The following is a 24,262-nucleotide window of genomic DNA, read 5'->3' as shown; positions in this document are numbered from 1 at the left end:
TTTGCTGAGTTCTGAAGGAGGGGATTAATCTCTGCCTGATCGTATCAACGGTTGAAAATGCGCAGAATTTTAGCAGCATCACCAGTCAGTCGCACGCCTTGTTCCAAGTCGTCAATATCAATATCGCTCGCTCAGTCACGCAGAACACAAGCTACAGTTTCTGCATTCTTGAGTAAACAAAACTTTGAAGAAGAGGAATGGAACAGAAGGAAGAATGACTCACCAGTAGAATCTGTTAGGTGTGACACGTTCGTGGATGAGTTGCCATTTTCTACCAAAGTCCATCGAGCTGTACAGCTGCAGAGACGAAAGGGTAAAAAGAAAAAAAGTCTTGTTAGCGAGATAAATGTGTATTTCTACATTGGTCCAGCTTCTAATTAGACTGGCTGATTTACAAGTTGTAACGGTGACAGGCGAGCTTGAGACATGGTATGATAATTCCAGGCAGGAGGTTAGTCTGGAACTATAAAGCATTATCTGGAGATAGGCTGACATAGCACTGAACTGCTATCATCATTACTGACTGTCCATTGGTGCTAACATATTGTCACAGACATAAGCATCTCTATCCCCTCTCCCATAACAAATGAGAGCTATAGGTTTAGAGAAAGCACTTTACAAGAATAATAACATGCATCTGAAATAGATATGAAATGAAAGTGGTCACTTTTAGCTTGCATCAGCAAAGAACTCAATTTGATTCAGTAGGTTTTAGACAGTAAAAACAAATGTTGGAGGCAGAGTCGCTTCTCAGCACCCAATCAAAAACCAAGGTCCTGCACAATGAGCTAACGTGAATGCAAGGAATGATGTATCGCTCACTTGACGTATAGGTGTACAGCATGAAGCCAGTGGCCCAATTTTCGATGTACTAATTACATTTTCTGGTGCTCGGGCAAACAATTAATATCCCATGTGCATTACCCAACACTGTGGTGATTGATGTTGTAGGAACAGCTCCTTACATCTTGCTGTGTCTGTGCATTGTTATTTCCTTCCCATGCGGTGAGTCCATGGCCCCAGTTGAGCTCTATGCTAATGTTCCTACTCCATGCCTTTTATCACAGCAAATCTGACACTTACTCTGATAAAAGGATACACATTTGTCACCTGCTGAAAATGTATTTGTCAGCTTCACAAGGGCAAATCTATCAAGTTATGTCAGCAGGTGTGTTTGCCATAAAACAATTACTATACTGCTGTGCTCAAAACATGTAAAGCAATAGTGACATACACAGATCGCCGTAATAATCTGCTTCTAATTTGAAGATGGCACGATTCTTTGGATATCACATGTAGTATAGATGTCAAACTCTATCTTATAATCATTCCATCATATAATCAGCACTTGGAGGCCATGTGACTGGAGTGCTTGACGATGACGAGCAATGGCAGGAGACTAAAGCATTCATCTTAGTGTCCCCTGTGTGGTTAGGGAATAGATCAACTGTTAGCTGGGAGCAAACATTTGTCTAAACCTTTATAAAGTTGAGCAGACTCCAGTATACAGTACCCATAGGCATCTATTCTGTAGAAATTTTGATTTCTGATACTTCCAACTTCAGTGAAGTAAGGTTCCCCACTGGAGCTTTTAAGGTCGGTGTAACAGGGCGGCAGGCAGGGTCCCTCATCACTTTGGACAGTGACATATGACGCCAGTGGGCAGGCTCAGCCTCTCCTCTCTCCATTCATCAGTTCAATGACATCTTAAATTTTAAAGCTTCTGAGCTGTCACAAAGTAAGCTTCATAGTTTCCCACTCACTTCAATAAATCAAAAGCGCGCCCAGCCAGCTGCCACGCCACCGATGGAGTCGGTGACAGCCGAAGAAGGACTGTACCTCAAATTGTGATTGAGGAATTGAAGAGAGCATGTTAAGTCATCTATTCAAAGCGATGGTGGGTTTAGAAAACATTTGGGTTGCTCTGACATCGTAAGGTTGTAGGTAGGCTTTCAGTTAAAGGTGCTGTAGACTTACATGTTTAAAAATAATCTATAAAAAATGTCTTTGTAGGGTAGCAAGGAGACCAGCATTAACTTACTGGTTCAATGTGCTACTCTCCAAAGTAACAAAGTAAATGTTGGTGACAAAGGCAAGACAAAACTAATTAATAAGTTTGAGAACTATAAATAATAAAATATATGTCTATGAATGAAAACTAAATAATAGTGTGAAAGATGACCAAATGGATTATTTGATTACCACGTCAATGCAGTGTCATCTGTAGAATCATATAGCAAACTCGCCACACTGTCTGTTGATTTAACTACTGTTGCACTAAGAAGCAGCAATGTTAGCTAATGTTAACACAACTTAACTCTAACTTATGGACTAAATTATAGACAAGTAGAGGCTGCACCAGAACCATAAATGCTGTTTCCACTTGGCATTAACACGCATGACCAAAATTAGATATTTTCAATGACAAACCAATAAAGGTCAAATGACTACCATATGACTTAAACTATTATATATTTTTGGCAAAAATCAAAGATTAAAAGTTGTGGTGGTTGTGACATTCCTCTGATGAATAATGATTCTTGGATACATTATACAACAGTGTGATTATTTATTTGGCATACACACAAAATAGGCTGCCAAGGCTTCTGTATAAAAACAAAAACATCCAGGGGTTGAAGAGGCCGTTTCACAGTGTGACTAAGCTTCCTTATCTCAGGCGTAATTCATGTTAATAGAGATATAGTGAAAAGCACTGCAGCACTGTTTACACAAAAGGTGTCAAAGCCAAAGAAACAATGTCTCACTCTGTGGTAGAGATCAGAGTTAAGGTCTTAGACGACCGTGTCTCACAAGGAATTCATTCCAGGCACCTCGTTTTTATCACATTTAGCCATTAAACAATTTAAGGTATGCTGCAGGCACATAGGCCTGATAAGCAGGTTTTGTTTCACTACTCTTAGTTTAGGACTTACGTGGAGGTATTGGATTTTTTAGAGAATAAATCTAAAGGTTTATGGATTGGTCTACATTGGTTTTTCCTCTTGTAGCCTTGACTTGTACGTTCCAGGAAACAAATCTACATATGGGAAATGAAGTAAATCACAGATAGAAACGCAAACACTGATGGAATCTAAACGAGAAATGAATTGATTCAAACTTCGGTCTCTCACAGGACAGCTTATGTATCAGCCATTGAAAGCTGAATTTCATGAAGCCTTTTCATGATTTTATTTTTCTTCTTTTTAGAGGTGTGCAGGGTGTGCTTTTGGGATATGCACATTATTGCATTTGCTGTTGCTATCCAACTATTTAAAGCTTAGTGTAAGTGCACTTTTGCTCAAGATGAAATATGAATCAGAATGAATGATGAATGACTGTGCTACAGCAGCTGTCTACCCTTGAAATCAATTAAAAGAGGAGTCTTAGTGGTGGTGGTGCAAAGACATGTCCCCTGTGAACAGAACGACATGGGTTTTCAATGTTCCGGCAATGGCCAACCTGCTCCTACAAACACAACAGAAAACTGACCCTACTGCTAGTTTTCTGCTGCAAACTAGTACAAGCTACATGTTAGGAGTGAAGCTATCTACCACATCTACTGATTGTCAGTGACAGCCAGAGATCATAATCATGTATTTCTGTAACTCTAACTGTGAGCTGTAAAAAGCCTACAGACAGAGAACCTGTGATAAAATGTGTTGGACTTGTGCAACTAGTGACAGGTGGCCAGCGCAGACTTGTTTTTTTTTTTCCAACCCTCCAACCATCCATTCCCAAAGGATTTACGAGTCGACCATTACCAGATGCACCACACTACTCCCACCTGCACCTGCAGAGATCCTGATCACTACCACCTGCAACAATGCACTCCACTGACACTCTGTCTGCTCCGTTTTTGCAATTAAATGAGACATTATGGATTAGACTGGAGGCAGTGGGAAATAAAAGTGGATAAAAATGTGGGGATCATGCCAATGCATCTCCCATTGTTTATGTTGTTTCCCCTGGCAACGTTGTAGGACACAATGCGGCTCATGTGATGTTGTTCGTCATATAAACTGCATAAAGAATAGAAGAACTTTGGTAATATATTTAGGAGACATATTGATTTTTGATTTTATTACGTTTTTACTGCTTGTGACAATACCACCCCCTACTGGTAGGTTAGAACTTCATATTGAATTTTAAATTACAAGTTAATGAATAATTATCTAGTCACTATGCAATGGTATTTTAAATTAATTTAAGTGTTAAACTTTTGATCTGTTAACCTTTTAGACAATCAAATATTAACAGCTGAATAGATACGTTCAGTTCTCAGTTTTATTTTATTATTAGATTAATAATAATAATAATAATAATAATAATAATAATAATAATAATGCATTTTATTTAAAGGATCCTTTCAAAGCACTCAAGGACACTTTACAAGGCACATATAACACAACAACAGTACATCAAACTATATATAAATCAGGTGACATTTAGTGCAAAGATAAAGAATAAATAGCTGGTTGGCAGAGGAGGATCAGAGGGTTCGAGAAGGTGTGTAGATGTGAATAAATTCAGAGATATGATTAGATTAGATTAGAATAGATTAACTTTATTGTTCCGAAGGAAATTTGTCTTGGGCTAAAAGTGCAGATGCATAAGCACAGAAAAACACACATACATGACACACAAAATAACAAAAAGTGCTTCAAAGGGTAAGATGGTGCAGTATAGCATATTGCACAGAATAATGTTGCACAAGATCATGTGACATACGGCACACGATAAGAACAGAGTGTATAAACACAAGCACAAGTCTTATTATGAAATAAGACTTGTGTTGAATTCATGTTTGAAATTATGTTTCTCAAAGTGTAATGTAGTCATATAATTGCTTTAACTCAATTTAATTCATTATAGTATAAAACTTGTGTTTTACTACTAGATGGTTTGAGAAAGTTGAATAAAAGCAGAAAATGTGTTAATTAAGGTGGTGGGGAGCAGTGAGAGGAGGGAGAGGGGGGTCTTGTCAAAAGTAGGCTATAAGACAGCCACGTTTAAACGGTAACTAGCCTTGACAATACAACATTACACCTATCATAATAATTTCAGATAGCCTACTACTACCGCAGATTGTATTCTGTCACTTTCCTTCAATTGAAGTTATTCTCTGAACTATATTATATAGTAATTAGTTATTTAGTATACACTTCAATATAATTCAATCTAATACAACAGCTCTGCTATAAATTCTGCTTTTTTTGAAGTTTATACATTTTCAGTTTTTGTTGACATTGTTAAAAAAGTAACAATTCTACTTTGTTTATTACTGAGGTTATACTAAGTGGTGGTGGTGTACCTAGGTGTATTACATTGAATGGTGTTTTTAATATTTTACCCTCCTCATGTATGTTAATGAAGTGGACAAAATACTAGGAACACCATTCAATATGAAGCACCCTAATACATCACAATCACTCAATAATACATAAAGCAGAATTTTCACCTTCTTGTCAAAACATGTATTTAAGCTTCATAAATGTAGAATTTATAGCAGAGCTGCTGTATTGGATTAAATTAGATTGCACAGGTTAGGCCATTGAGTCTATATATAGTTAACTTATTCTCTGAACTATATTTTATAGTAATTACAAGTTATATAGGCTAGTATTATACCGTTAAGTAGTTCAGCTTCAGTAGCATTAGCGTCATGTTTTTGTTGAATGTCTCTCTCTCTCTTCAGGTCTGCTGAATGAGAAACATCTGAGTGACTTAAAATTGATGTTTTGTAATATCAGCATTTTACACATTGTGCCGCTAATATCACCTGTTTAGTTGGAGCCGTTCATTTACTCTGAGCCGGTTAGCCTGAAACTTGTTACTATAGTAACGTCATAGTTACCTGTCTGAGGATTAACGTTAATGTTGACATCACATGGCGCTGTTTTCTTTAGTTTTTCAGGCTCCGCTGCTTATTTCTGAGCAGGTTCTGCCTCAGATGATGTAGCTTTATGTTTTAACCAGCGGTCTGTGTTTGTTTCCTTAAACTTAATATCACTGTTAGCTTGTCTGTGTTTGTTTCCTTAAACTTAATATCACTGTTAGCTTGTCTGTGTTATGCTAGTGGGAGGTGCAGAGAACTACAGGTGTGTTCAGGGTCGAAGTCAGACAGTCGGACACAGCGGTTCCGGCCAGTCGTCCTGCAGTAAGCACCACTGCAGACGTTGGTTGAACATTAATATAGGCTACATCGCTGTAAATGTGTTGGATTTGCGGGAATCAATTAAATTGTGCCCAATACCCGCAATAACGCGCTGAAATTCAGGCCCTGCATATAGGCTATATATTATTATTGTTATCTATATATATATATATAGCCTACATATATATATATATATTTTTTTTTTTTTTTTTTTTTTTTGAAGACGCTAGTTAAGGCGGCGGGCGTGTGTTGCTTAGGCAGCCGCCTAAACTGTAAAGTGCTGTGGGAAACCCTGATGAAGGTTGGATGTCTAGACATGAAAAGCATGAGACGATGCTGAACTGTTTATTCAGAATAGTTTTACAGTAGATTATACAATGTGACATGGAGTATTCATAGTGAATCTGAAGTGTGAATTTGTATTTAAAACTTCATTCCCCAGTTAAAGAAAAGTTATTTGCGATCTTAAATCAAAGGCAGCCACATCTTAAGCGTTACCAATAACAAAGAAATTCAATTTTTATCAATAATTTGCTGAAGCAATGTTAAAAATACACTCAAAGCTCCGCCCTTTTATCCAAACCTATAAAAACCACCATTGGATTGATCTCCAGAAACTCATTAGCCAAGACGGTTCTTTTATTAAGCCATCTCTTGTCTTATCAACCAAGTAGGTGTGTATCTTTATCTTTTTATTGAGACAAGTTCAGTTTAAAGGCTTCATTAATCCTCAAGACGTTTAGCTATTAATAAATGTCTTCATTTATCCTAACAAGTTGTTGTGATTTGTCTGAGCACACCAAAAAAAGCTGACTGCTTTGAAGAGAAGGTTCAGTTATAAGACTGATTAATTGATCAGATCGAATTGAATTCAGGGTTTAATGTTTCCTCCAGACATTCAAGATTACATTTAAGGACATGATGCCCAGACTAGGTTATACTTTAATTAAAAGTATTATATTCCTACAGTGACTACAAACCAGATGCTAAATGTCAGTGATACTGTTATTAGTATTGGTGTTTTTCTTGTCATTTAAAGTAAGTCACCCACAGCATTGACACTTTCCATTTAAAACATTTAAAAGCAACATTTTATTACAGAAAGAATGTCACTCATTACTCCATTACCATCATTTTTATGGGGACTCAATCTTGATTGGAAAGTAATGGAAATTGCTCACAGAGATTGAGGAAGAAATCTCTTGGAAATCTTGAAAAATAACACTAAACCAGTGCATAGCATTTGATAGAAGTGAAAATATGGGCTTTTTATGATTTGGGTGATTCATAGCTTGGTTCCAGACTTCTTAATCACTTCCCATATCTGCGTTTCAAAAAGGTGTGGTGTTTGACGGACGGAAGTGTCATTGACAGATGTTCCCCAGTTGGAAAACAATCAAGTCAAGCTCAGAATAGGTCCATCATCTTACTTTGCTGTGTGTAAGCGGACCCAAAGATGATATTTCATGCCATGAGTATTCCCAATGACAATCTTAACCATCCACTCCTACCCATGTTTGCATCTTGAACACACATTTGTATGAACTCTTTCAGACCTCCTTTGCAATTTGCAGAATGATAATACAATTTGATTGCTTTGCGACCAAAAAAAAGAAATATAAGGCAAGAAAAAGAAGGTACAATATACACTCGAGAGCCTTGAGATTGTCTTTCAAGATATATAAGTCCAATTTTGTCATGGCTTTTTCCTTGATGTGGTGATAATGTGTTTAAACCTGAATAACACCTTTGCTATGACACACTGCAATAACATAGAGCGAGTCATACATTTTTGTCCCTTTTCATTTGCACTGTTCTTTCTGCAGTATTGTGGCAACACTCCGCCACCCAGAAAAAGCTTTGTGCATTAACATCAAAGCACAAACAGCTCCACCAACACATAAAAGTTCTGAGAAGAGAATCAAGACTTGGGAGTTATGGAAATGATAACTGCCACATTATAGGCCCCTGTGTCCCACACAATTACTATAAGTCACTTTTATAACTCCTAATTAAGTCTCCTATAAATTCTTGATGCATCTATGTACAGTGCTCTAAATCAAATCGCGTCTGTTGGCATCGCCTTGGCATAATCCGTATGGGAAGGAAGGGGAGGACTGGTTTTATACCCCACAATTTATGGAGCGTGCAAAGTACACAGCAGTGGGGATGATCCTATGGAGGGAGGTATAGGAAAAGATATGCAAATGAACTGTTTGGATTGTTCTGAGTGAGAGGCCATGGGAGTAAAGAGTATAACTTTCTCATTTCTTGCTACTGTATCGCTGTCAGATTAAAAAAAAAAGTGGTACTTTTAGGATTCAGTTCATCTGTCATATAAAAGTGGCACTCTTTTCTCTCAACAGACACACACGAGCATCAGAAGCCATAACAAGATAAAAAGAAAGTAACATTCTCTCCCACCAGTGCAAAGGACCCAGGGTTTTGATTTTCAGAAGTGGTAACTATGGCTCCATGGTGTGTTCCAACAAACGTATTTAGCTATTTTTGCTTGTGAGAAGCCAGTGAGGGATCAGGTGAGTTTAGACATCTGGTTCCTGAAGCAGTTTTAGCCATTGAAAGGCAATTTTCAAAGTTGTTTGGTCCAACAATTTCAATAAAGGTCTACTTACTTTGCTTTTTTCCCAAAGCTTTCAACTGTGTCTCCATCAGGGGATGGAGTTTTCTCCTATGTTTTCATCATGGAATTTGAGCCACGTGATAATAGTTGGGAGGAAATCGTAAACTCCATGACGACTGAGTAAACCTCCTGCTGATTATGACCGTGACATGTTTGTTGGAAGTTCTTAAAAAGTAACTACTGTAAAACTACTTTTTCTAGGTCAACTTTCAAGCTCCATATAAACCTTGACTTTCATAATGTAAACTTTCATAATAGTGACAGATGTGATGTCATATATAAATAGAGGCCACAGTTTACTCTGATCATACAGTCAAGACGCTTTGAAAGATGAAAGCTTTAATATGAGATGACAGCACATCAGTGGGATTATTATGCTTACAGCATAGCTCATTGACCTCATAGTGTCATGATATTAAACTGACACTGTACATTTATGTAACATAGGTCATGTGTGTAATGCAACTATGTCTACAAATAATCACAAATGGTCTATAGTTGATAATGTAAGAAATATTCAGAGCCATATTTTTTTTGTAGCACAACACAAAGATCAACAGCTCTTATTATTACAGCCTGTGCTAACGGTGCTTAATTCTGAGCTAAGAACAAATCTATACAATTCTATGTGTATTTACTTTTATTTTCACAAAGTATAAAGTACATTACAACACAAACACAGTGTGTCTTTACTTGCTGCCAGTGCACTCTCAACAAATGAACATATCCTGTATGATTATCAGTGTCAAACACTAACGTGTGCCCAGTCAAGTCTAACAAATGGATTCCCTCTGGCGTTGTCCTCACTTTCATACTGCACCATGTCTTCTGTGTACCCCCAATGAATCCTTATTATGCTATCTTGTTGCCTTATAGCTACATAACAAATGATAAGAGGCAGAACACCTGCCTGCTAGTCACACAGGTATCACGTGCACTCTCAGATGACAATGAGACATATACTTCAGTTCTTTCTAAGCATTGTAATAGGATGTGCTTGTTAAAAACAGCCACCGATATCTACTGTGTAACGTTGGTTATTGGAGTTCAATGAAGATTGCTACAGTGTATTATATTTAAGCCTGTCATGTACTGTATAGGTTGACATGTAGGAAGTAGCTCTCATCAACCTGGGCCTTCAGGCAGCCCCCCCCTCCTCCTCCACCACTTAGCAATAATTATACTGTGAATTGCTGTGCCCAAAAGCATGGAAAAGAACCTTATTATCTCCATTGTGCTAGCAAGTGCACTGCCTGTATTGTCCTGATCATGTGTTTGAAATTAAAGTCCATTAAAAGTACCCTGGGAGGGCGGGCCCTGCTGCAGCCCGGTGGAGCGCGGCAGGGCTGTCGCAGCTCGGGACAAGGGAGCTGAGCACTAAAGATACCTGCCATCTGGAGAGTCATCGAGTTGAGAAATGCACTGCAGCAGCTGAGCAGCCTTTTTTTGGCTCGATCTCGATACCACCTTCCAGACAGGGGGGCAGGAAGGGCCTTTTCATAAAGACTCACTGTGATAGATTTACAGTAACTGTGTTTTTTTTTCTTCGAGAAAGGCATTACCAAGTGTCATTCTGATTAGCACATCATTTTATGTAACCGATTTTTATATAAAGTCCAGGTGAAATTAAAATATATACTATGATGTCTCAGTACTCGATCAAAAGCATATATATCTCTTTATCTTTAATCATAAAAATATTAAACGTACATTTAAAAATCTGACTATTTCACTTCTGCTGGTCAAGAGCCCAGGGTCTTAATATTATAGAAATAGAGGTATGCACCTTAACTAGAATGTATGTTTAAGTAGGAAAGTAGCCCTGCTTGAAACCACTCTTGACTATAATTAGTCTGTTATAAAAAGTAACTTTTCTACCAGTGAACTTTATCCTGTATGACGCTATAATGTCCTTTTACACGTATATGTCACATATCAGAGGTTTAAATGGATGAATCATATTTAGCAGGCAAAAAGGTGTCAGCTGAGGATTACAATGACACAGAATGATCCTGAAAGCAAAGCACTCAGGGATGTAGACTCACTGCTTCCTATTAAATAAGGTTTGAATTAAAAGAGCTTATCTAAAGAGGACTCCTCAATACCAGAATCTATAGCCACAGACAACAATATCACCCGTGTTAGTAATGTTACAAAATGGAAAATGCAAATTCTTTTTATAGAGTCAATGCAAATGAAAAAGAATGAAAGAAAGAAGGAGAAAAAAAAGTAATCCTGAATAATGTCTTCTCCCTCTTTCCCTGAATACTTTATTGAGTCTGATGTCCCCATTGCATTTCTGAAAACGTTTAACCAGGATACGATTCAGCTAGAAATAATTAACAGCATAAATTTGCATCATTAGAGTGGATTAAGTCAAACAATGTTTGCATATTGAAGGACTGAAGGGACTGTGCGGCTCTCTCAGTGAGGCGGTTATGTTGGTTCCTTTCTCAGTTAAGGTGGGCTGCTACATTCCCATGAGAGCAGATAATGGAAAATATTGTTACTTTTTCAGGGAGACAAGTATGCAGGCACATTACTTTGTTTGTGTTTTGGTCTTGAAGAAAAAAAGGTGGCATACACATGTTTGTGTTTGCCTACATATGATGAGCAGAAGAAATGATCCACACTGGCTGTATCGTTGTTTTCCTATGGAGAGAACGCTAGAAACTGCCACCAGGCGCTGGGCTAAAAGCTCAAATGATTTCAACTTTGACCTCGGTTGCTGCCGTCCTTCAAAGCACAACCAATGAGGTGACAGCTGTATGTGACGTAGCTAGAAGTGACACATGCAAGCTAACCCTAACCTTAACCCGAGCCTCTGCAACCAGTGTGTGCACTATGCTCTGCACACTACATCATGGTAAGAAAAGAACACATTTTTACCATCTGAAGGCAACTTAAGAGAACAGCAATGGAAAAGAATGGCAATTACACAGCAGTGGGCTGTGTTTTAGTTGTCTTCTGAGCCTTTTTTCTAGTCACAACCTTAGCAGCTAAAGTATCTTGCCTATTTTCCTTGACAGAGCAGTTTTCCACTTCACAGGCTGACTCTGCCAACTGTTTACACCAACTCTAAAACCTAAGACCCTGACAGAGTCTGGCAGCTTATCCAGATGTGCCTGCACCTGTCTCTGTATAATTCTGCACAGCATTTAGACAAAAAATGCTTTTGCCCGTTCCAAAGACAGTGTTCTAGTCTTGACAGGCCAGCACATATTTAACATTGGATTAAAGATGGAAACTACAGACTGGACAACAGATTGGATATAATTAGTTATGTGACGAGGCAATACCTGAAATCCCCAGAGAACACACAATCGTGTGTGTTACTAAAAAATACAAAAATCCATTAAAAGCCTAAATTGCACTGCAAGTTGTTTAGAAAAAGGGAACACTAAATGTTATAAGTATGTGATGTCCACATTCCACATTAGGTACAGTTTCCAGCAATAAGGTACAGTTCCAGGTCACCTTGTATACAGAGGAATATAGAGTGAACTGAAATAAATCTACCATATTTCCTCTAATAACAGATGGTTGTCAATTAAAAGCCAGGTGTACGATAACAGATCAACACAAACAAATAAAGGCCAGTCCCAAAAACAGACCGACACTACATAAGCATGAGTAACCAGGGTAACGCTGGTGAGCGTACAAGCTTTGGAATTATTGTTCCACACATTGGACTAAAAGTGGATTTGCAGTAAAGCTGTAACAAACTTTAACAGAGCAAATGGAAGCATATCAAAAAATAAGAAGGCTTCCCACTAAAATATGAGCAACTATACTTATCTAACACAGAGGATTGAAAATAAAGGCATCCCTTCAGCGATTCATATAAAAACCTGGTACTATCTGCATTTGTGGTAAATAAGGCTATTTGAGGAAAAACGGTAAGATACACCTGGTGTGTGTGCACCATGTTCTGGCTTTGATGTGTCCACCAGAGCTTATCATGGCCACTAGTTATTGCAATCAGATGCGCTGTAGTGCACTTCAGAAGCATCCCAGAAGCGGCTATCTACTCCTCTGTGCTAAACTTACATGCCTAGTCTATTTTTGACGGAAGCCTATTTTACAGCCGTGTCATGCTCCACAGAGCAGATTGAGCTAGGCAAGAAGTACAACACAGAGTAAAACGCTCAGCGTAGACTTCTGACTTCAGAAGTTTGCACGTGTTCTTAATTGTGTTTATTGAGCAAAAAACACAATTAAGAAAGAGACATAACAAAGACACCATTTTACTATGTAGTCTACTTGCCCATAGTAGAAGCGCAAAAATCAAAGAAAATGACCAAATCAGCTAAATCTTAACAACGTAACAAAATCGGGCCATTATGCTGCTACTGCAGGAATAACAGTAGTCTGAAGGCACTTGCTCAGTTTTGACTACGCTGCTGTAATTTCATTATTAACAGTGCAACTTAATATAAAGGGCAGATGGCTTGCTCGCAGTCAAAACACTTCTGAAATGCTCCGGGGGGGTAGGACTCCGTGTGGAGGACAGAATAAAACTGCATCGGAGCCGGAATGCGGCACACATGCACCCAGTGGGATCCCGATCTAAGATGACAATTTCCATATTTGGAGGTGGCAGGGTAGGTGGTCAGTTAGATCCTAACTTGCAAAAAAGGGGAGCTAGTGGATTTTGCTGCTCCAACCGTGAGTGTCATGTTTACTACAGTGACTTTTAAAAGACTGATGTCATGTTTTCTGTGAGAAAGTTTGTTTAACTTAAAGAAAGCAGTAACTTTAACTCACACCACATTTAAAGTAATATCGTAACCCAAACCATGGTGTTTCCCTAAACCTGAACATGTGACTTTTGTGCCTAAACCTAAATGGTCTTCACCACAGCGTTTCCACACCATAAAACATCATTTTATTTGTTATGGTTTTGGAAAACACTACTAACTTATGTTGTCCTGCCAATTACTGCTTAGAAAACGCTCCTATGGGTTGTTCTGAAGTGCATGGTCGAACCACCTATAAGGTTGTTTAATTTGGAGTTGTTGCTTTAGGCATGTTGTTGAGGAGGAAAAAAACACCCTTACAACGAACTGAGCTATGATTTACTTTGATCAATGTCATGTTACATGGCTTTATAGATTTGTGCTTGTACTATTCACAGACATGAACAGATGTACACTTGAACCCCAATCTTGCCAAGGTGATGGCTGTCTAACAGAAGCCTCCTGGCAGACTTCATAACTTCTTCAGGGAACAAGTGCCAGCAACAACATTACCTTAACTGAAAATGACTCTGTCAACTTAACTCAGTCATCACCATTAGTCAAGCGGAAGAGTAATTCAGCTTATTCCCATTACACATAAGACAACAATATGGCATGGGGACATCATTGGGTGCAAGAGTGGCAAAAACGTGATGAAGAGCTCGGTGAAATGAGATTAGATTTAAACAAGTGCTACTTCTGTCCTGGGGGCCTAACATGGATGCTCTTTGAGCAGATAGGTGGAGGCTGCATAATGATGAGACACTTAGTTTCCCTACTGTTCAGATTTATGGGCTCCAAGGCCTGTTACGATCATTAGGGGGATTGTGAAAGGAAAAGGGAAATGGGGTTGAGACTAGGGAGGTGGAAATTGCACAGAGATTTTTTTTCTGGTAACACAGCACTTTTGAACCATAAATCTTTGATCCTCTCCTCCCTATTTGTGCAATGGCATTTTATAATGGAAGACTCCCTATAATTTCACACTCCAATTAGTAAATTACTAATGGTGTCCTAAAATACTAGTCTTGGAGTGGTAATAAACAAACAGGTCACACCCTGAGGGAACCTTTTTGACTAAAGAACTATATATTACACAAGGTTAATAAAAATCAGTGGCTTTTGTTTGATTGTATACAAGGTTAGTCAAATTACCCCAAAGAGAACTATAGCAACACTGAAATAAGGAGGCATAAAAGGAAAAATACCCATTGAAACAACAATAATAATGATTGTTTTTATTTTTGCATAATAACTGCAAATAGACCAGAGGAAACCAAGTTTCCATGCGTTGATTTTTCTGGCAAGTGCTATACAAACATCAGCAAAACCTTACCACCACTAAAACACAATGAACAGGAGTCATTCTGCATTTGGAACATGTTGAATAATTCATAATGCATAATCAACTTAAATCCACAAAAACATTTTCTTTTATGTTACCTGAGGTGGATTTATAAGAGAAAGAAATGGTATTGTTGCACTTATGACTCTTAGTCTCTTGAGATTACCTCAGTTTGCTGCTAATGTTTGCTGTGGAAAATACCAGGAAACATGTGCATTCAAATGTTATTGTCAATCATATTCAGGCTGAAATAATAGCCACAAAAATATTAAATATATGAATAAGCCAGAAATACAAAACATATTTTTCAAAGTTTGTGTTAAGGTTATGGGGTTAGGTTTACATGTTTTACCTTGAAAGCAGCAGTTGATAAAACAGTCTCAACTCAAGGTTTGTATTCTCATTAATTTTGGAGCTTTCAACAATGGTCAAGAAGGAATCGCCAACCTTGAGTGAACATGGACAGAACATTCTCAGAACCATGGAAACTTCAAACATCTGCAGTACCATGACAACAGAGCAAATTATATCTGCCAATGAAGACCCAGTGATACAATAAAAAAATAAGGTTACGATACAGTAACCGTAGTTCTACAAGCAGGCAAAGCCCTCTACTGGACTCTGTGAGTAATAATCTACTCCAAACAATTGCCCACTGAAATTTGCATGTATGAAGCTGGCAAATTGGGACGCACCTACGCATCTACTAAGTTTCCCCTGCAAGTGCAGACCTCGAAAAGCAGCATGTCTGAGAGATAGAACCTTATTAACAGACAAGGCATAGACCATGATGTTAACTATGCTGCAACACCCCATGTGGAATGCGCTTGAACCACAGCTTGGGGGTCCTTATACCCGCCTGCCAGTAGGATAGCTACAGTGCATGACACTTGGAAAGCCTGTCTTCCTGTGGTCCTGCACTTTCTGGAAGGAAATCAGATTCATGACTGCTTCGTTTTCAGTGGCTCCTTCATGAATGCTTCAACACGCTACCAAATGTCTGGGAGTGGAGGCGAAACAAAGGCTGGTTGAGCAATAAGCCTTCCCCTGGTCTGCTAACCAGTCTGGGTAGAATAGGCAGTATAAGCCCTACAAGCTCTGCTGCCATGGCCATAACCTCCGGGAATTCACAACCAACTGAAGTTGGAGGTGGATTTCCGAAAGTCAGTGAGGATGACATCATTGTCTATCTGCAAAGCTGCTGGAACAGTGTCAGCTCAGGCATCCTGTGGCAGTGAGGCACCAAATGAAATAGGGAATTCATCATCGATGCAGAGATCTATCTCAGGCTGTCAAAATGGTCCCACCATTGCTGGCATTGAATCAGATGACTTTCTCAGCAGTACACGCAGAGAAGTGGCTGCATTATGCTGCTCTCTGCGTGGTCCTGAATGAGACGAAGCAGAAGAGATGTCCATTGGTGGTGGTGATGAAGTCAAGGCACAATAGGCAGGACCAAGCTTGATCCAGTGGCATCTCCATTGGTGGAGAGATAAAATCAATGAGCAGATTCGAAGTTAGAAGGGTGAGAGCTGCAGCAAAGCATCACATGTAATTGATAAGTGAGTTCTGATTGGCTGACTATGTACGTGCAAATTTTGGTGCGCGAGTAGAGAGTGTATTACCCAGAGAGTCCAGTAGAGGGCAGAGCCTGTGTGAGATTGAACTAAAATAGCAAGTAAATACAGTGGGTCTTTATTTTAGATGATTTTTTTCATGTTAGTTTTGATTTGATTTGAATCAATCCAGTGTTTTTCCAGCACTATTGAGCTGCAAAGTAAAAATCAATAATGTCAGTTTTGGGGCTTCCTTTTGTACAAAAATGGATTGAAAGTGAAAGCACTTATTCTTATTAATTCGTTCTTCTGCCACGTAGAGCTGGTGACAAAAATACTACTTTCCAGTAAAAGTTTGATAGAATATGTTTTGTGCCCCTTGCTGCCCTGTGTTTCCATTCACTGACAGATTTGCTCATGAGATGGTGGTGACTAAAATAAATGTCATAATTGCCTGTAGCCTCAAAACATACACCTTGACTCCTTGCTGTGAGAGAATAGCTTAGAGGAAAACCTGCATTTTTTCCTGCTGCCAGCCACCGCAGAGAGAAGAGGAATGAATGATATAAACTGTCACATCACCCCCCACAGAACAGAAATATGCAAACTGTTAAAGTGTTTATTCTTACCTCTGTCAGTGTGATAAAAGGGAACGAGTTTGATTCTAAGAAGTGATTTTAACTTTGCGTGTCATATCAGGGGTTGGCTCGGCTGCAGCGTCAGCGGGGCCGACGGCAAGGGAATACACCGCAGGCCTGTTTGAAAACTGATAAACAAGCCAACAAACAGATCAACTGATATCTATTCATCTGTTGCCGCGCCAACGGAGGATGTCAGCAAAGCCTCCATAACAGATAGAGATGGGTTGTTTAATAAGAATTCAAGCATGATCCATCAATCTTCATTTGCCTTCATTTATTGGTTCATTTCCTTCCCTCTGTTCCTATGTCCCTACCTTTCTCTCACCCCAACCCTCCCCTTTATCTCACATACACACACACATACACACAACTATATGCTAACAGCCCCCTCACCTTCAGCCTCTTTGCTCTATCGCCTGCACCTGACAGCTATGTTTCTCCTCTGAGAAGAAACTAAAAGTGGACTGACAGGCCCACACAGCTCAAGGAGAGCAGCGGCCATGTAAGAGACACATAAAGGTTAAGATGAATGTTGAAATATCAAAGGGTGCTCCTTCAGCTGGTGAATTCTAAACACCTTCAGAGGACAAAGAGTGTTACCAAGGGCAAAGAGGCTGGTCTCTACATCCAAGCCATCCTCCCAAAGGAGACCTTTGCACAATCTTTTGATATAATGAAATAATAACACTGTGGTATAAAATGCAGCATACCAGTGTACTACTGTGCCCTCAGGTAATTGCCTGGTCTGAGACTATTAAGGGAAGCAGATTAATCTATCAGGGGTCCCCAGGTTAGAGAGTGTTAGATTAGAGGATAAATTGATGGGAGTTTTTGACTGTGGTCAAGAACGAAATGACACATTTTGACACAAGGCCCATTTACAATACAGGCTAGAACATTAGATGATAAAGCAGGAATTTACTTGGTTGATATTGTTTCTTATTGGTGCTGTCTCCATGTAAATTTGGCAATTTAAATTATATCAAGTAAAACCTTGAACCTAGGGGTGTGTGGCCCCTTATATCTGCTTACAACTACAAGATAGTGCCACAAGCCATTTATCACATATTATAAGCCATTTATCAGAGTCTAAAATCTGGAGTGTCTATAAGCGTGACTGACTGCTTTGAAAATCTGGAGTCACAGTAAAAAATATTTAGAGGGTACATTATCTGTGGTAACCTTCTCAGGCTGAGAAATCTACCTATGTATGGTATGGTGTGGAATGATGAGTTTTAAGTGAATACATTATACAGTAGTTTATAATGGTTGTGGTTCATTTGGTCACCTTGTCACCTCAAATTGAATGTTGTGTTATTTTGTTCGCAATATTGTACAACTAAGCTCCTTTCAGATAAATGCTATTCTGCAGAGATGCTATAGAAATCTTTTGGCTAGGTGAGTCAGGGTCGAGGTTGGTGGTAGGCAACCGGTGTTCATAAAAACTGCTGTTAGAAGTGGAAGATGTATTCAATGACTCTGTACCACTGTCAGGGTATGTAGGGTGGTCAGTAGAGCACATGTTATAGGCGGTGAAACCAATATAGAGCAACTTCAGGCTTTGTTCTTTTGGTCTGGCAAACCACTGGCTTGCCTGACTCAAAGGTCTTCTCCCCTATGTACTCTTCCTCCAAAAAACGTTGACTGCAAACCCTGCAGGCAGTGCCCATTGGATGGCTCTGTCTGTTTAGTGCCACTAGCCAGCACAGCAGGACTGTTCTCTATTACATTGGCAGTTTATGAAAATAGCCTGTTTCGTTCATTTTAATCCGATAAAACTCATTTGTAAATCCAGGAGCAACACATTAGTGTGTTCTACTATCCCGTGGCTCCCCAGTCTCTATTTTTCATTGTCTCTATCTTTGAGGTTATAGTATTGCAAGCTGGTGTCACCCATGTAACCAACGATACAATGTCTGTCATATTTGTTACATAATTATTAATTAGAGAGGAATTCCTTTTAGTAAATCATGTTAACTTTATTGACTGCTTCATATTCACTTTAAAAAGTACAGTGCTTTGGAAAGATGCTTAGTTCACCCCTGGTAATAACACAAAGACTCACTCAAAAAAGCCCTAAAGCACACAGAGCACTGTCCAATTGTGGCTTTGTTCCCATGAAATCAATGAGCTATATATAAAGACTGAAGTAAAATCTTTAGTGAGGGCAACACAGGCGAAAAGTTTCTTCTCTTCATTGCTGTTGCAACACTCCACCATCGGCTTGGCAGCACACCTCCATCTGCTGTTTTGACAACGGATTACTATTCCATCAGAACGAGTTACTCCATCTGTTCTGCCTGCCTCTCTTTGCCACGTAGCCATCACTGCTTCACTGTATCCATAATTTCCCTTTGATTTCGGAGCTCCGTTCCCTGTTTCATCATACCAGACACAACAAAACCACAATCAAACATTTCCTGATGAATCAAGCCATGCTTGACCCGGTGTCATCTCTTGCTATCTCACTCTATTTCAACTTCATATCATGAAGTTTTCATATGCACACTCACTTGCACAGATGCACCGCCCACACAAACTGTCTGAGGCTTGTAATAATGTTTTGATAGTGCATATGTTGTATATGAGGGGTGTGCTTTTCCACAAACTGATTATGATCCTGCAAGTGCTTTTTTTCTTCAATATCAAGTACACTTCTAGAATTAACCTGCCAAAGACAGCTCCTTCTATGATCATTTAGTCATGATCTATTGTATTATTACTGTTTCACTTGGAGCCATCTATCACCTGACTAATGACATTAATCCTTCCGTCTGTAGCAGGCTGCCAGCTCAGTGCCATGGAGAGCGTTGGATGAATCCCATATGTGTTCCAGTTGAGACTCAGTAATGCCGCTGAGACATCAGTTCCCTGCTCTAGCAGCTGCCCCTCCAGTAGAAATACAAACACGCAAATTAAATGTTTGCTTGGACCTAGGGTTTGTATTGTGCCGTCTTAGGGTAATGCAATTGCGGTGCGGCATGAATACGCTGCGCAATTCCGTGTGGATGATTTTTTATGAGGTTAGAGCTGAACCATGAAAGCCCCATGTCCCTCGTTAAACTCAACGCTTGCAGTGTGAATGTACACTTGTGGCTCCTCTTTTCTCTCTCTAAAATGCAACTTTGGTTATTTGCTGCTCTGGTGTTTAGGGTTCAAAAGAAATACGAGGAGGGGGAATTTCAATTTGTCAGTGTTCGACTTGTATTTCTTCAGGCTGGTCAGAGTGGAGCAGACCAGCAGGAAATACACCTTCTGAATGTGTGTGTTTGTGTGTGTGTGTGTGTGTGTGTGTGTGTGCTCGCGTGCCAGAGACCGCTGTTCAGAGGAGTGCTGGAAAGTCACAACAGGCGCCTGACAGGAGCATTTTTAGAACATGAGAGCAAAACAAAAATATGTCAGTCACTTGATTTATTTGTGGAATAGCTGAATCCAAATCATTTAAAATGTCAAGAATATGATATGACTGTAAACAAAGGCAGAAAAGCTAAAGTAAACGGGGACTCAGACAGTTTTTTATGCACTATTCAGCCTGTGAAATAACCATGGTGATGTCATAAGGGTTTCTCGACAGTGGCCTGAAAGCTAGAATTGTATAAAAGAAAGTCTACTTTACACACTTGATGGAGTTGACTTTATCGCAGTCCAACACCACAAAGCTGCTTTAATAACGTAAGGGATATAGAAGCTCCTAACATTGGTAACAAATATGTTTATGATTAATGACAAATAGCAGCTACAGAAATACTCCATCAGTCATAGGTCAGAAATTTACATCGAACAGCAGATTGCAAAATGACTTGTGATTACAGTGTGCGGCACTGTACTCGTCTCTGATGCAATTATTGGATGAGTTAATCACCACACAGACCATTAGAGAGTCACGGCCTTTTCTCTCAAGTTTGTTGAGTCGTGAGGGGAGGTACGGTAATAATCTGCCGTGTTTGATCTGCTCGCAAATCCCTGCGATTCCATAGCAAATGACATAAAGGTTTATGTTTATCTCCTTCCTTTATTTTAGAGGCATGGATTTCTCTGTAGTATCCTTCAAACACTAATGAGTATCTGTCAACACGCCAGTAGAAGTATTAGCGCTTTGAATTCAGCTAAAGGGTACAGGAGTCTCTTATGAATAAGTGACATTAGCACATCCCACCTGTTGTTGTCTGGGCTTTATTCAAAACGGATAAAAAAAGGCAACTGATTTGAAGTGAGATATGCTAACACCAAGTCTACCGGACAGCTCAGAGGGAATAAAAGAAGACGACTCCTATTATTCTATGTGAGCAGCTTTGTTTCTCTACTGTTCGCTTGTGTCAGGCTGTTTACATAACTCACTCACTTGGCAGCGGTAACATTGGCCTTATTCTCAGAAGCCAACTTGGGATTACATCAATGAGTAATTGTCTCCACAAACCCCTCATAGTCAAGAGATAAGCCTGGAAAGGTCAGTGAGAGTTCTAAATCTAAAAATATCTCCATTTACTCGAGGAGGGGGTCTGACCTGACCTGAATGTTATTGTGTTTTTTTTAAAGTCCTATAAGAGAATCGAGAATTACAACAAAATACTTTACCCTAGCTTATTTGTACTCACACAGATATGATGTCTTACTAAAGAGTTTCACTCCTGCCTCAAATGTAAGTCCTCTGGGCTGCGGTTAACCACAGCTAAGCACCAACTTATAGCTGATTAAATTCAGAGTGACCCAGTCTGAAAACTATTAGCCGGTTACAAGCTGAAAATGAGCATATTAAAGCTTCCTGCTGCTGGCTCAACTGTCGAGATGAAGTGTCAGGGGCTGCAAGGGGAAATCAGGTCAAATTAAGCAACCAATAATATCTGTGTAAACCTCTTTTAACTAACTAGATGAAAAACATATTCTTTATTTGCAACAACAGCCGTGGGGAGGTAGTTGCAGTATGTAGATGACACACTAAGGAGGGGAATGAAAATGGGTCTAGCAGAGGTGGTAATCACGTCTGGGCCCTTTGCTTTGGGTGCCAAAGTGTCCTAGAATGAATGCAAATTAAAGCCACATTAGTCATATTCACATAGCACATACTGTAATCTTAATTGCACGCAATGACCTCGACTACCTTGTTACCGTCTAGTTGCCAAATCTCTGTCTTTGCCGCCTTGAACACTCCCTCTGCTTGATGCATATCCCACCTTCATGACTGAGATGTATTTAATCATTGAGATCAATAGCTGTTACCGCCATTGATCTTGTGAGTCTATTTCACGGAGCGAAGCAGGTGCACCTCATACTTTGTATATGCTGTAATTTTTGTAGAAACTGTAAGCTGCTAAAGGCTGTTTTTAATTAACATTAAGGAAAGCCTGTTTTGGAATAATGTATCAACGGTGACTGATGAGCTGTTTTCACTCCTAGCAATCCATCAGTATAATTCCGTGCCCAGAACCTTGGCTGAAGGCAGACAGCACCTCTCTTTTAACTATACTCCTACCTAGACTTCACAGGGATTTGAACTTCTTGAACCTGGCTACCTTGTTCATCCTAATAGTTACTCTAAAATAGCAGCATAAGAATTTTTGAGGCTTCACACTGAGTTAAAACGCTGGAGCAAAATAATGGAGTTCAAATTAAAATTATGGTCCTTGTGACCTTTTTTGTTTCTTGATTCAGAGGTAGATGAGAGGTCGTAGAAGAATGAAGGATTCTGTAAAAAGAAATATTATATATAAATATTACCCAATTAGCCAGAATCATAATATTTAAATGCTTAAAGTACACTCAATTAAAAAGATTAAGAACCTTAATATAGTAAATATAATCTGCTGTTCTGTACTGGTACTGTATTAACTTGCTGAATTCATGTATGCATGATGATGTGAATTGTTCGGCCATTGTTATAACTCCTATCTGCCAAGAAAAAGCCTGACATTGGCTCATGCGGTGACAACCTTTTCAAAGGTTTGCCGTTGTCAGATTTGATACGGCCACCACTGTTCACCAATCATCACCCTTCCGCACCATGCCTCCCCCTGTAGGGAGATCACTTTGGCCCTAAGGACAGAGCCATTGACCTTTGCTGGTTACAATCTTATAGCACTGTGTGATGATGGTGTGCAGAGCTCCACAGTGTGACAAAGTCCAGTGAAGGTGACACTATGACGAAGACCGGTATAGACTGGTATTCCAATATCTCTGAAATAAAAGTCAAAACTCAAAATAACAGCCGACCTCAAAACATAGCTGGAGCTGTGCTCTGCTCTAACGAAATGGGACAGTTCCAAATAAAGCTGGAGGAAAAACAAATTACCTGCATCTTTACTGTTATGGTTTAGGCAATGATTTAAGCATAACCTACATTTCCTCACCACTCCATGGCTCTGAGCTTCTCTCTTATCCAGAAGTACTGTTCTCACTGACTAAGTCATTCTGATCCATTGCCGTTTCAATGCTCTGTCAACGTTAAGCAGCTGTTGAGCTGCTGAAACTCAACACTTGCTGCAGATGTTGACAATGAAAGAACCAGAAAAGAGGTTTCTCACACAACTTCATCGACTTTCAAGTTGCATGGACAAGGGAAAGAAGGCTTGAAATGTTAAAGCTCTAATAACACTTGTAGTATACAGAACAACTTTGTAATTATTACTTACACCAATGCTGATTAGAAACTCCCCTTGCCTCCCTGCCTTTCTAGGATAATGGTTGTCTTGAAGTGACTATATACCCAACCTATGTTGGTAGATAGCCTGTTGGCTAATAAATGGCTGGATGCACATAATTGTTTATATGTGTATACATATATATTTATTTTTTTTACCCTTTTTCATTTTTTTCCTACCTTTTAACTACCTTATTGACATTCTGTTTATAATGTGTTTTATGATGACCCTGATGATTGTCATGAGCTGAAACACATTGGTCTGAAGACTACGTTAGTTGGTGGAACAGCAAAATATTGTTAATGCCACCATTTACACTTTGAACTGTGTCACAAATATCCTATCAGGATAAGTAAAAACCCGGATGAATTGTTCAGACAACATGTGAAGGCTCTCACTGTGGATCTTAGCCAGGTGTAAATGTAATCAATACAGTGTGACCACATTCTTAGAAGAAAATCCAGCCAAGAAGGTAAGAGATCACATAACTCCACCTCTTCCTGCTTGGTTAAGGAAGCCTGGCAAAAGCTAAAGTCGTAGCATTAGCTTTA

The 24,262-nt window shown here is 39.3% G+C and overlaps 1 protein-coding gene across 2 annotated transcripts in view; it reads right to left on the bottom strand.

The window, feature by feature from the left end:
• Window positions 1–24,262, bottom strand: part of sorcs3a (sortilin related VPS10 domain containing receptor 3a) — a 208,659-nt gene that overhangs the window by 60,386 nt on the left and 124,011 nt on the right. For both annotated transcript variants that reach the window (XM_053328447.1, XM_053328454.1), the window contains one exon: window positions 224–297. In XM_053328447.1, coding sequence (XP_053184422.1) covers window positions 224–297 — 74 coding nt within the window. The remainder of the gene's footprint in view (window positions 1–223; window positions 298–24,262) is intronic.

Source organism: Scomber japonicus, chromosome 2 (genome assembly GCF_027409825.1).
Source record: "Scomber japonicus isolate fScoJap1 chromosome 2, fScoJap1.pri, whole genome shotgun sequence".
In the NCBI taxonomy this organism is placed as follows: Eukaryota; Metazoa; Chordata; class Actinopteri; order Scombriformes; family Scombridae; genus Scomber; species Scomber japonicus.
The sequence above is the reverse complement of the archived record's forward strand: the minus strand, read 5'-3'. Positions and strand labels throughout refer to the sequence as shown.